General features: G+C 42.0%; 1 protein-coding gene across 1 annotated transcript in view; it reads right to left on the reverse strand.

Annotated features, from left to right (window-relative positions):
• Positions 1-442: 442 nt before the first annotated feature.
• Positions 443-13,544, reverse strand: part of Suclg2 (succinate-CoA ligase GDP-forming subunit beta) — a 244,423-nt gene continuing 231,321 nt past the window's right edge. The window contains exon 11 of the mRNA XM_020185303.2: positions 443-1,473. Within this exon, the coding sequence (XP_020040892.1) occupies positions 1,358-1,473 (116 nt within the window). The 3' untranslated portion in view covers positions 443-1,357. The remainder of the gene's footprint in view (positions 1,474-13,544) is intronic.

Consider the following 13,544-nt stretch of genomic DNA (forward strand, 5'->3'; position numbering starts at 1 on the left):
GCTGATTTACCCAATAGTTTCTTCCTCCATGGCAAATATGGATTACAAAATAAAGACTTTTTAACTTTGTCCATATGTAAAATTTATGACATCAATGTAATTATGTTAAATAAAATAAGGAGTATGATAAGTATGCATTTGTGCATTGAAAGGGAAGTTATCAATGGAGATGCATGGGCCTGTTACATGGACAGAGCTCACACCTACTATATTTCCATTGGTATTTGCAGACCTGAGATATCCTCCTGGGCAGTGCTTTGTACATAATTTTTATTCCTTCACCAAATCATCTTCTACAATAGAAATGGCTGAGTAGGAAAGGAATATTCTGAGACACTGAGGTTTTCTAATTTTAGAGCTATGTGTAAGGCAAAGGCCAGTGTCTTAAAAGAAAAACGGTTTGAGGAACAAATCTGATTACAATGAGAAATGGACACGTATCTTAGAGCTTATAAAACATAAAATTTTATTTAAATTTGTATACAGATAAAATTTACTGAAATTCAAACAAAAATATAATTTAAAAAATATCACCACAAAAATGGGTATCATGGAAAAAAGCCACATTTTCTATCTTTCTACTATGTGGAGAGAAAAGATTCTGACTGAACAGTCTGATCCTTCAGTGATATCTCCTCATGAGATGTAATAACTCAACTGCAGAGATTTCCGTAACAATCAGTATGCATCAGTTTTGACACTAAGATGGAACTTTGTACTTCAAAGTCACATATAAGGCTTTGGGCTTTAAATTTAATGTGAGGTAAATAGTATATTCAGTATTAAGGCAAATGGCAAAATACATGCATGATATATTAATGTGAAAGTTCCACTGTAAGATACATTTTAGAATATTCAGGGATCATCTAAGTGTGTTGTAATTAGGAACTTGTAGAAACTGCTCTGTGTGTAACAGCTTCTTGCTCAAATGCTTTAACGGTACCCTTTTGGTAATTAATACATTAAATATAATGTATTTTTTTTTATGGCCTGTGATTTTCCTATGATAAAGGATTAAGTGTCCACCAAATTTCTTGTGACTGAGCCAGGGCCTAGCTTCCAATCCTGTACGTACACACACTATTTGGCTATATAGACTACTCTCCAATGTTGCTAGTCCTGACCACTGAGCAGACTTGCTATGACAAAAGTATGAAACTGTGAGACATTATTTTGATAAAGACTGTATAAGTGAACTTAAGATTTAGGAGGTCTAGGTATCTTATTTGAGGAAATGCAGATTTAAGATTTTTCATACAGTGATTCTTGTGTGTTCCCTCTCCTTTTCCCAGAGAGATCACTATTTCTTCACAGTGATGAGAGAACCATCCCTTTTCACAGAGACCAAGATGAAGCATCACTTCTTTGCCACGCTGGCCACAACTTTCTTGGCTGCATCCTCTAGGTCCACCGCTGAGGTAATAGGGAGTCCGCTGTTACTGAGGATATTCTGAGCTTCCTGGACATTGGTTCCTAGAAGGGGGAATGATGACGATCACTAAATGAAACCATAGGTGGCACCTGGTTAGGTTGCACAAACTGAAATCACACAATGCCAGGTCTCATTTGACATGAACACAATTTAATTATAACACAGTTTCAACTTTTGATGATGTAGACCTGGCTTTTTAGATATGCGCAAATGACAATTTTTTTCCTTCTTTTCACATCAATTAACTTGGCATTATAAGCACAATGTCTGAATTTTCTCTGGCACTTAAGAAAAGGGAAATGAGATTCCTTTAAGACTACACAAAAAATGCTAACAACCACTTGTTCAGCAAGTTTGACGGAGGAAGGTCTTTTGAGCTGACCTGATCTTTGGTTGAATACTAAGAGTGTGGAACTGAAAGAAAAGTAGGAAAAAGATGCAGGAGAATGATACATTCGGGTGCGGGAATGGAGTGGCCCCTGGAGTACCATGAGGATGTGCAGACTAAGCTGTCGACAGCTTTTTATCAGGAGATGAATTAAACATAATTTTTTCCCCCTGCCTGTGTACTGGGGTTCAAACTCAGGACCTTGTGCTCTCTAGGCAAATGTTCTATCACTTGAGCCACATCTCCAGCCCTTTTTGTTCTAGTTTATTTTTCAGATAGGGTCTTGAAATACAGGGGAGAACTTGCTTTATTACACAGAGTGCAACTAAAAATGTCTGGTCAACGTGTTTCCTATACCAAGACAAAGACTGAGTTAGAAGCAGCTGGACTGTGAAGGTGAGGTAGCCTTGGCTGCTGGGACTCTGGGTCCAGCAGAGCAGCTAGAAAGGGGACACTGGGCATCATGTCTTCTGACAACCCTTGTTTGCAAATGCTTCAAACTGGAACCTGGTGAAAGGCACCTCCAAGAAGGAACCACCCAAAAAAGTGGTAAGGTGTGACCTAAAACACTCAACCCCTGCCATTTATGCACTGTGCAGTTTTTGGTAAATCACTTAAGGTTTGGAGCCTCAACTTCTTTATCTCCGTGATGGCTGACCACGTTCATCACCTTCCTCAGAATGTTCACCACACGCTAACAAGGGTCAGACATAATGTTAAGCAACTTACATACGGCATACGAAATCTTCACAACAACTATGAGTAAGTCCTATTTCCCCTATTTTATAGACAAGGCAACTGAGGCACAGAGGGGTGAAGTAACTCCTGCACGGTCACAGGTGAGAAGTGGTAGAGATGGGACATGAGTGTTCTCTGCGGGCACACACCCTGAAGGTTCTACACAATATGCCGGCCCACTTCCAAGTTTGTGAGATGAAGATAGTATAGCTGACAGCATAGCTATAATGAGAATCAAAGGAAATAATATGTGAGAAAGCATTTTGTCAATGGCAATGTACTGGTGGCAGACCTGGTGGGGATGTCCCTAGATTCCTGCTCCTCAGCTAGAGTGTGGTGCTGCTGCAGGAAATCTCTGCCTAGAAAGAAATTGTCATCCATGCCCTCTTGCATCTAAGTAGGATTGCATGACAGAGCTCTGGTCAAAAGAATGTGAATGGATACAAAACCATGTCCATAAACATCTCCAGCATGACTCTCCATTCTCTATTTTACCTGTTGCCTTCTAGAATGTTGTCAGCTGGGACAACCACTGAAGACTTTTTTTTTTTTTTGAAGATGGCAATGACTTCTTTAAAGAGCCTGGAGTATCTGTGGAACAGAGCACCTACCCACTCACCCTTCTAAATGAGAAAGAAGTTTCTACAATGTCAAACTCCTGGCATCTCATCCTTGCTCGGCCGTTTAGGGGCTGGTATTACTTTGAACAACACATTACTTTGTAAATGTTGTGGTTGGCTCTCAAAATGGCAGTTGACAGATCCTGCTTCCTGGTGTCCCTATCCTTGCATAATCTTTGGTGTATCTGGACCCATTGTCTGGCTTCTGATAAGTAAAAATATGGCAAAAGTGATGGAATGTAACTTCTGAAACTAGGTTACAAAAGCCTGTGGCTTCCATGTTGCTCCCTTTGCCTCTTCATTTGTTCAGTCTGGCAAACTGCCATGCTGTGGGCTGCCCTGTGGAGAAATCCACCTGGCAAGGAACTGAAGGAAGACTCAGGCCAACAGTGACTGAGGAGTGAGGACATAGGGAACGGCATATAGCCAACAACCATGTCAGCAAGCTTGGAAGTCCTGAGACATCTGTAGCCCTGCCCAACACATCTCAACCACTGCCTTGTGAATGACCTTGGGTGTGATAAAGGACCCAGCTTAGCTGGACCTGGATTTCTGAACACACATATGTGAGACACTAATGTTCTTTTTACTATTAGCATCATCTGTCATACATTGATTGATAACTAACATAGATGCAAAGGTTTATCATTTCATTAATACAATCTCACTGTGCATTTTACTTCATTTGATAAGGTTTTAGCCAGAGTCCCAGAGGCTGAAAAGCAGGACAAGGGGCTGGACTATGGCAGGTGTTAGATACGAGGCTAAGGGATTTAAACATTAATCTTCAAGCATGGTTTTCACAGAGTAATGACAGAGTATGAAGCAAAAGTCCTGACTGACACAGAAGCAAATCAGTCTCTGGACCAGAAGGTGAATGAAAGTTAAATGTGTAAATTTCTACTTCCCTCAACAGAGACATGGACTAGATTTTTCTCTTCACCTGTCCTCCCGTGTGCCAGGGCAGAAATCTAAGTGAAGATACAAAGGCCCTTCTAGCTTCTGGCTTTCTCTCTTGGGTACCCTTCAACCTCAGCACAAAGCTCCCACGACTTCCACATAGCCCCTAGAACACTGCTCCTGGGCTCCACTCCATCTCACACCCTGCTCTTCCTAGGGCTATTTTCTTATGGTTCTACTCATTCTGAGAACTAACTGTTCATTCAGTTTTGACTGAGTTCCCTTCCATATGCATGCTTTTGATCATTTTTGGTTCTTAAAAATTTTTTTTGGCAGTACTGGGGTTTGAACTCAGGGCTTCATACTTGCTAGTCAGGCATACTATTGCTTGAGTCACACTTCTAGCCCTTTTTCCTTTGGTTCTTCTAGTGATAGTGTCTCATTTTTGACCAGGCTGGCAAACTGCAATCTTATTTTATACTTTCTGCTGTAGCTGTGAGATGGGCAAGCGTCACCATGCACAGATTTTTTCTGTTGAGATGGGGTCACACCAACATTTTTGCCCAGGCTGGCCTTGAACTACGATTCTCCTCATCTTAGCCTCTCACCTAGCTTGATCTTTTTTGAGTTAACTTAAATAGGCTTTTTAAATAACTGAGTTCCTTAATTAACATCCTTTGCTGCATCTGACTTAGAACCACTGTTCTCAAGTTGGGGGAAAAGGGACGGATTTGGACATTCATGAATGTAAGATGTGCTTATGGTGCGAGCTTCACACAGAGGTCTGTGGCACTCCACTGGTCTGACCCCCAGCCATTCCTAAGCAGCTGTGTGTTACATGGCTTTGGGGACTTTTTTGTTGCCACCTCCCAAAACCCCAACTTAAGCACCCTTGTAAAATAAGTTTCCAGAGAACCCAATACTTTCCAAATCATAACTTGGATGGTGCTCTGTTGGGATAGTTTAGTAACTTTCCTCCCAGCCCAAGCAAATGCATGTACACTTCACTTTGTTAGGCTCTCTCACTGGGGTGTTTTGCCACAGACTGACTACATACTCACTGACAGACTGAGTAAGCACAGATAGATTCATAATACAAAGTGCTTGAGGACAGGTGTGGATGGGTCTTGCTCTGATAAATAACCTCACTGGCCCAATACCTCCAAACAACCCTTCTTATAGGATTGAAACAGAAACACCAAACTCCCTGACGTGACATGGAAGGGATGTTTGTGAAGGTTCTTAAGGGCCTTGTTTATAACCCCTTTCCAAAAAAAAAAGAGTCCTGGAGCAGCTGGCTGTGCTCTGGCTGCCCTCCAGTGAGGACTCCAGACTCTGCCTCTCCTCCAGCTCTGTAGCTCAAATGCCTCAGGCAAGCAAGGCCTTGATCCAAGGTTAGGCCAGTAGGCATGGCCAGGGAAGATGGGAGAGAGAAGCTCCCCAGAAAAACCCATTCTTTTCTCCTCCCAGCTGCTCCATTAGTGCTGTGTCAAAATACCTAATTGCTTCATAATTCCAGGATACACTAAAGTGAATTTTAATTAACTTGCTGTTACACTTTAATTACAGCCTTAATTATTAAGCATATACTAGCATGCTCAAAATGAAGCAGTACGTGAAGGGATTCCAAGCATTACATATAAAGCTCAGGAATAGGAATGTGATGAGAAATGGTCATAGGTAGAGGCACTATCACCAGACGGAAATCTGTCATGTGGAAGGGAGACAGACACAGAGGTATCCATGCAGAGGCAGGAAAGAGGAAGAGAGACAGAGATAGTGTGTGTTTGGTGGGGGAGTGAAGTGGAGAGACAGGGCAAGTCAAAGATGGAGGCAAGAGAGTCAAAAAGAAAGACAAAGATGGGGAGAAGGGGGAGAGAGAGAGAGAGAGAGAGAGAGAGAGAGAGAGAGACAGAGAGAGAGAGAGAGACAGAGAGAGAGAGAGAGAGAGAGAGAGAGAGAGAGAGAGAGAGAGAGAGAGACAGAGAGAGACAGAGAGAAACAAGAGAAAGGGAAGCTCAAGATTTGGTCAGACAAGGGAACCAGAGAAAAAGAGGAAGAGGAAGACAAAAGAGGAGGAGAGAAGGAAGGAAGGGGAAAAAGAAGAGAGAAGAGGAAAAGAGAAAGAAAGGGAGTTGGAGGAGAGAGATATAAAGACATGGGGAATAACTCAGAGAAAGACAGACATATAAAGGAGACAGAGAGTCAAACACAGAGAGTGAAGAAGCAAGTAAGCTTGCCAGTGTCCCCACACCAGCCCCTTTTTTGGTCTTGTTGCCATCTATTCTGAGTATTTTGATTTCTTATCGGATGGCATAACTGTAGCCACAGCCTGGCCCTTCTGCCCACTAACCCTTCCTCCTTCCTACTGAAGGAGCAGCTGGAAAGGGTTTCGGGAGGGTACACACAGAAGAGGGTTACAAAGAAAAGCAGCAGCTACTAAAATCAGGTCATTGGGAAAGCAAAGGGGAAGAGAGGAAGTCTTGGGTAAATGCTTGCTGTTTTGTGGATTCCTTTTGTTAGTGATATTATTTGAGTGACTGAGGTTAGCTTCTTCTTGCTTCACCCAGTGGCTCACGTCTATTAATCCCTTTCCCTGACTTTTATGCCTAAGTAGAAACCATCACAGCTTCTTTAAAGTCAGACATGGAATTAAGTGTTCCAAAGAAAGTATTTATGTCTGTGCACACAATTACAAAGGAAATTGATCTCTTTTCCACATTTATATAGTGCTACTGACATATTCTAATATTTATTAATGCTGCATTGCTTTTTAATGAGGCTGTAGAACAACACTTTTAATTACCACCTGTACCAATAACTGATCAGCACAGTGCTCTCTGACTTCTGGCACTTCTTAATACCTCTTGTGGAGAGCTGCTCAGCTAAATGGTTATCTACCCATTTGCAGGCTGTGAAAATGGCAACCCAGAGATAACCAAAGGAGAATTCATTTAAAATGAAATCTTACTCCACTGCTAGAGGACATGATGAATAATAATAATAATTATTATTAAAAATTTTAAAAATTTTCTACATCTTCATGTTTTACCAGTGCCTTCCTGCCACTGGGTGGAGTGGGAGAGCTGTAAACAGACCTGCAAGGTTAATTTATCAAAATTTGTTCTTTGCTTTTATCACGTGAGAGAAGATAATAGTAGTGGAAAGAAATGACAGGGTTTTGGTCAAAAGGTGCAGCTCTATCCCTCCCCCTATGCGGGCCAGCTTTTTACCCAACGGCTGTGAAGAAACCATTCTCTAATACATAAGCGTGTAGAAGCCGTCTTTTTTTTCCCCTGAAGTTTGAAACAAGGACCCTGTGCTTGCTAGGCAGAAGCTCTACCACTTAAGCCATGGCCCTAACCCAAAACTGTAGTTTTGAATTGTTATTTTAATAGAAAGTCAGGGATGTTTTTATTTTTAAAGGACATAATGGCATTACTGAGTAAGTATTAGGTCCAATAAATGTTTGCCAGATGTATGAGTTAAGGGGTTCATAAAACTTACTTCTCATTGCAACCCTAAAGTTGACAGAAATTTACCTCATTTCACAGATGAGGCAACTGAGGCACTGGGAGGCTCAGCAACCTGCCCAACTTCTCCCAGAAAGTCAGAGACTGGGCCAGGACTAGTCCAGGACTGTCCACCTGTGGGCAGTCACACGACAGCAGTGTGATTCTTTAGAACAAAAGTCTTGTTTTTACTGAAGTGAACTGAGTTCAGAGACTAAAGGATGCTCAGGTCAAACAACCAGCAAGCTACCCCAAGTCTGACTCACTCTGGTATTCTAAGTCAGGGTTGGGCAAACTCTGGCTTTTGAGCCAAATCCAGCCCACTACCTCTTTGTGTACCACTTTTGAGCCAAGAATAATCTTCACATTTTTAAGTAGTTGGAGGGAAAAATCAGAATAATATTTTATGGTACATGAAACTTATATGAAATTCAAATTTCAGTGTCCATAAATAAAGTTTTTGTGGAACACAGCCAAACTGATGCATTTACAGATTGTTGATGGCAGCTTGTGCTCTACAATGGCAGAGCTCAGAGCTGTGACACAGACAGTATGGCCTATCGCACCTAAAATAGTTCAACTCTGCTCTAAGTAATTCAGGCTTTTTTTTTTTTTTTCCCTCAGAGTGGCAAGAAACCAAATTCCATCAAGCAGCAGATTCCTCCTCAACCGTTCACTGTTCCTGTGCCCTTGCTCCTCCTTCCTTGTTCTCCCGTGGAGTGACAATCGGATATATGGGGTCTGTTTCCTTGATAACTGTGCATTTAGACAACTTATCACATCTCCTTTGTCTAGTTACTCTGTTAGAAATGGAATAATTTGCTCAGTGTCAAAAGCAAAACTCCTGTTTGAGATGACTTGCATCTAACATCTAGCATCTTGCTTGGCAGCCAACAGAGGCCACACTCATGATCTTGGTCCAGTTAATAAGAATTCAGACAATAATGAGGATAACTAACTTATGGAGCCTAATGCTATTGTAAGTAATTTAAAAATTCATCTGCTCCTTACAATGACCCTATGATGCAGCCCTATTTTTATTTGATGAGGCTGAGATTTCATACTGGGTTGTATTCCTAAGCAGCCAAATAACTTGAGAAAGTCAAGTTATTGAATTTTGAGGCTTGAGATTTGTCTGTGGATGAGTATTTTATCTAAGGGCCTAGTATCTACTGCATTTTATGAAAATTAAAAGCTCACATAAGACATTATGGGATGCACCATAGCCATATGATCCTCCATGATTTCTTCTCCCCTGGGAAGAAGACACCTGCATCATGGGTGTGAATGGGATGTTATTCATATGATCACAGCAGGAGTCACTAGCCTCAGTGGCAGGAAGCCCTTCATGGCAGGTTCTTTTCTACAGCATTTCAAAGAATGATGGGTATGAACTTATGATCACACAAGTAAGGTTCAGGATCAAGTTCACTGACAGCTTATCCTACTTATATATGCTTTTGCTTTCAACTGTTAAGTTTTCATTAAAAAAAAAAGCAACATATATATTAATGAAAAGCAAGGTTAAGTGATCGGTAATGTTAACTGGGAAGGAAACAACTCCCTGGTAAGCAAAAACACTTCCCAACTCTACTCTCTTCCCATCACATGCTAGGGACAGGACAGATCTTTTAAAGAAGGAATATTTCATAAACCTGAATTCCGAATGCACTTTCCTGCCTTCGACTCTTCCTTATGACTTTCAATATATACATACTCTAATTTATGGGTGATTTAAGGAATTTTCAGAGGTGTGTGACATCTGTATGAAGTACTGACTTCTGCTGTGGTGTGGTTGTGGTACAAGTGTGTCCCTGAAAAGGTTCATGTGCTGCAATTTTGGTCCATGATGTGGTAGTGGTGAGTTGGTAAAAATTTTAAGAAGTGAGATGTAGTGGAATGAAATGAGACCATGGGAGTCTACCATGTAAATGGATTAATACAGGCCTCCTGGAACTGGATTAGTTCCTGTGAGAACAGGCTGTCATAAAAAAGAGAAAGCCTGGGTCCTCCTAATCTCTTGCTCCTTGTCTTGCCATGTCATCTCTTCCACATGTACTCCTGCCTTGTTATACTATCCCACCACAGGCCCTCACCCAAACTGAGCAAATGCTAGCTACTCTACAACTATGAGGTAAATAAAACTCTCTCCTTGACAAATTACCCAGCCACAGATATTCTGTTACAGCCACAGAAACCATTTAATATACCACCTTAGAAGTCTCATTACTGTATCACTATTTGTGACTCTATACTTTAGTGGGGGAAATGACTAGTATACCCCATTGCTAATATTTTCCTTGAGGAAAAAGTTATATTCTGAGAGCTTAATATCGCCTGCCAAATTCTTACTTTTCTCTCATGAGATAGTTCACAGCTGAGGACAGGGCAAGAATTAGAAATGGTTAACAGAGAGTTTCCAGAATTCTAGGTCTTGGGATCTGCAAACTAAGGCCCATGGTACAGATCTCTTCTACTGCCTTCTGTGTGCAAAAAAGATTTATTATGGCACAGTCATACTCATCCCTCTATGTCCTGTCTATGGCTGCTTCAGCACAACCATGGCAAAACTGAGTAATTACAACAGGGAATAGATGGCCCGCAAAGCCTAAGATCTGGTTCTTTATGGAAGGAGTTTGCAGGTCCAAATGTCTATCTCAGTGACTGAAGGAAGAAATAACCTCATTTAGTACTTTCCAAGTTTGCCACCTTCACTTTATATCCTACTCCTGAAACAGTGGACACTGTATTTCTAGGGAAGAAAATTTTCTGTGTGATTTCTTTAAATCAATGATGGCAAATCCTTGGCTCAAATGCCCCAAATCTTTCTGACATTTGTAATGGACAGCCGTGATTATGGAACTCTTTTCTACCAAGCTAGGATATAGCCTCAGAATCTTTGTTGGCACACTTCAGGAAGCCACTGCCAATAAATGAAAGGTGGTATGGGATGAAAGCTATATCCTCTTGGATCCAAAACACTGTCTTAGCGTCCTTCTGCTTAGGGAGCTCTGCTTATGTATATCCTCAAGGTGGAGCTCCCTGGAAGAATCTTATTGGCAAGACACATCTATCACCTATAAAATAGTACAGACTGAACATATCTTAATGTCTCCTCCCTGATACCAAAGTGCTTTCATCTTTAATGGCTGATCAAATATGACTTTCAAGTGTTATATGAGGAAACTAGGCATGAAGAAATGAACTGACAGGTCACTCATTCAATACCCAGAGAACAGACAGTGGAGTTCTGATGTTATAAGGCAGGACTTGGGATATGACAGTTCTGACACCTGCCATATTTTAAATCAGTCTTTAGTAGAACAACCACATCCACAGCTGTTGCTCGGGAAAATGATATCACATGATGTTCCTAAAGGGACTATCCCCGCCTAGACTTTGGTCCCTAACCAAAGATAGCCCTCTCCTGAGACAGACTATAGCTTAGGCTGTGCATTGGGAGATGTTTCATATCATACAGAGGGATAGTCATTAATTAGCACATGACTCCAGGCTCATTTTCTGCCTACTATTGGTGGTGGAGAAGATCTGACAGGAGCACCTAGCATGGACAGCCAGCCTCTTCCTTTCAGGCCTATGCTGCTCAGAGCAAGGCCAGGTCATTCTCTGCTTCCCAGGATTGTGCTCTAGAGGTAGGAGGCCTGTTAGAAGTCTAGTGGTACCTCTAATCAGGTGGGGAAGCTTCCTAACTCTGGGTTCAGAGTAAAGAAGCTCCCTGGGTACACAGCAAGGTGCCTCCTTCAACTTCTTTTTGATCAATAATGAAGGTGATAGTTGATCTGCTTAGTCGTTTTTTAAATTTCTCAACAGGATCAGAAATGATGGGGAACAATCTGTTGGGTCCCTCCAGGGCCCTAACACATGGCTGGGGACAATAGGAATGGTGACTTTTAGGTAATCTAATCAGGCTAGCCACCTGTTGAATCTGGACTTCTGCAAATACAGAGAGGCCAGGCTGGCCTTGGCCACAGGCCACCAGGGCAGAGATACCAAGAAAGAGCATTAAGGAGAAAGAGCTAGAGAGAATAACTGGGAGGCTCCCAGGCTCAATGCCATTACAGCCTTACAGTAAGCCTCCTTTGTATGACAGTGGTCAGAGAGACTCAGGAGATTCATTATATCTGCCACATCCACCAAAAAACATCAAACAAAAACTGCATAATGCAGAAGTCATCTTCCTTTCAGAAATCCTAACCCTATAACTATGACAACTACTTTCTTAAGGTGAGTTAGAAGGCCTTTTCTTGTACAGGGAGCCAATATTTAATGTGGCAGAAATACCAATTATTCACCTCATGTATGTAGAGGTGAAATGAAAACTAAAGGGTCAAATATAGCAGATTAATCCTCCTGAAACTTACAATTTTAGATCTATAAAAGTTTTCCCTAGTCTGCCTAACACTTTAGGTCCTGGGAGGCCTGGTCTGAAGATGAAAGGTGGCAAAGTTTAAGCATTAAGCTGTGTCTATCAATTGAGACCAGGGAGAAGCTCTGAAGCTTGCTTCCCTCCAAAGTCAGGAGTGGTTTAGGGCTGGAGAAGATGAGGTAAACACCAGGAGGAATGAGGAAAGAGGGACTGTAGGAAGAAGGGGGAAGGATGCATGTGATTAAAGGAAGGAGAGGCAAGAGCTGTTACTATGTAATGAGAAGAGTCCCAGACAGAACACGTCATGAGGAACACTAACAGGGAGGAGATGGAGAAGAGGAAGCTCTGTAGTGAGGCACAGAGCAGTCAATGAGGAGCGTACAGAAAACACAGACCTGGAGAATTGCAAGAGGAAGGAGAATGAGAGTCAAACACCCAGAGGGAAAGAGGCAGGCACTGACAGGAACAGAGGATGCTTCTCTAGGAGCCATGACTCTGAAGACAGCAGCACCAGAACTGAAAGGTGGAGAGAAGGGAAAGACGCACTCAGAAGGCTGGGCTAACAATGGGGAGCAGGCTCAGCTCACTGCACAAGAGGACAGGGCTTGAGAAGAAAGATGAAAATGCAAAGTGGTATAAAGCATGCATTGGAAGCCAGCAACCTAGAGACTGCTGAAACCTGGTAGAGTGCAGAGGCCGAGGATGTCATCAGATAAAGCAGGGACCTGGCTCTGCTGTGCATCTCTCCACCACTTGCATAGGGGCCCTGGTATTCTGTTTATCTTGGGTTTTAGCAGCAAACTTATGGCTTCAACATCCCCCATGAAAATATTTTCAAACTAGTTAGTTAGCCACAGTCCACCTACCATGGCTGCCTTTTTGATAGGAGACAAAGGCAAAATTCCTGCTCTCATCTCGTGGTCTTATACTGTGGCATAACTGAAGACTTGAGAAGGGACGGCCGTCAAGCTGATGGACACAGCTGAAAGCTCTAGGGCTGTCTTCTTGCCACTTTAATATTCATGGGTTTCTTTCTCCCTTTCAGCAGAGCAAAGTACAATGGAACAATCTCACTGTGCCCATGCTAAGAAGGACGACTGACTTGCATTCCTCTAGTCAGGGCTCCAATGTGTGAGTATTTCAGGGAGCAAGGGTTGTGAAGTGTCCACTGAGGGGAGGAGCCAGCTCCTTGTCAATGAAGTAAGATACACAGAAAATGCTTACATTCTCATGACTGCATGGAGTTTAGGGAATACTTCAAGAAACTGTGAAAATAACAATGAAGGGGACAGGATTCCTGTTTTTATAAAAAAGATATTTGGCAAAAGACACACAAAATGTTTATGTTGCTGAAATGAACCTTTTGGTTCTGGATGGAAAAGTCAAACTGAGAAGGCTTGCCTAAGAGAAGTAGGATCCTATCTACAATCTACCTAGGCTTATTATTATTATTTTTATGAACTCAATTTGGCATCATAACAAGCACCTGAGAGAAAAGCAGATTCCTCCACAGGCATATTTAGTGGAGATGGAGAAATTTGCTGAAGATTTAAGTGGGACAAGAATA

This window comes from Castor canadensis, chromosome 10 (genome assembly GCF_047511655.1).
Source record: "Castor canadensis chromosome 10, mCasCan1.hap1v2, whole genome shotgun sequence".
Classification (NCBI taxonomy): Eukaryota; Metazoa; Chordata; class Mammalia; order Rodentia; family Castoridae; genus Castor; species Castor canadensis.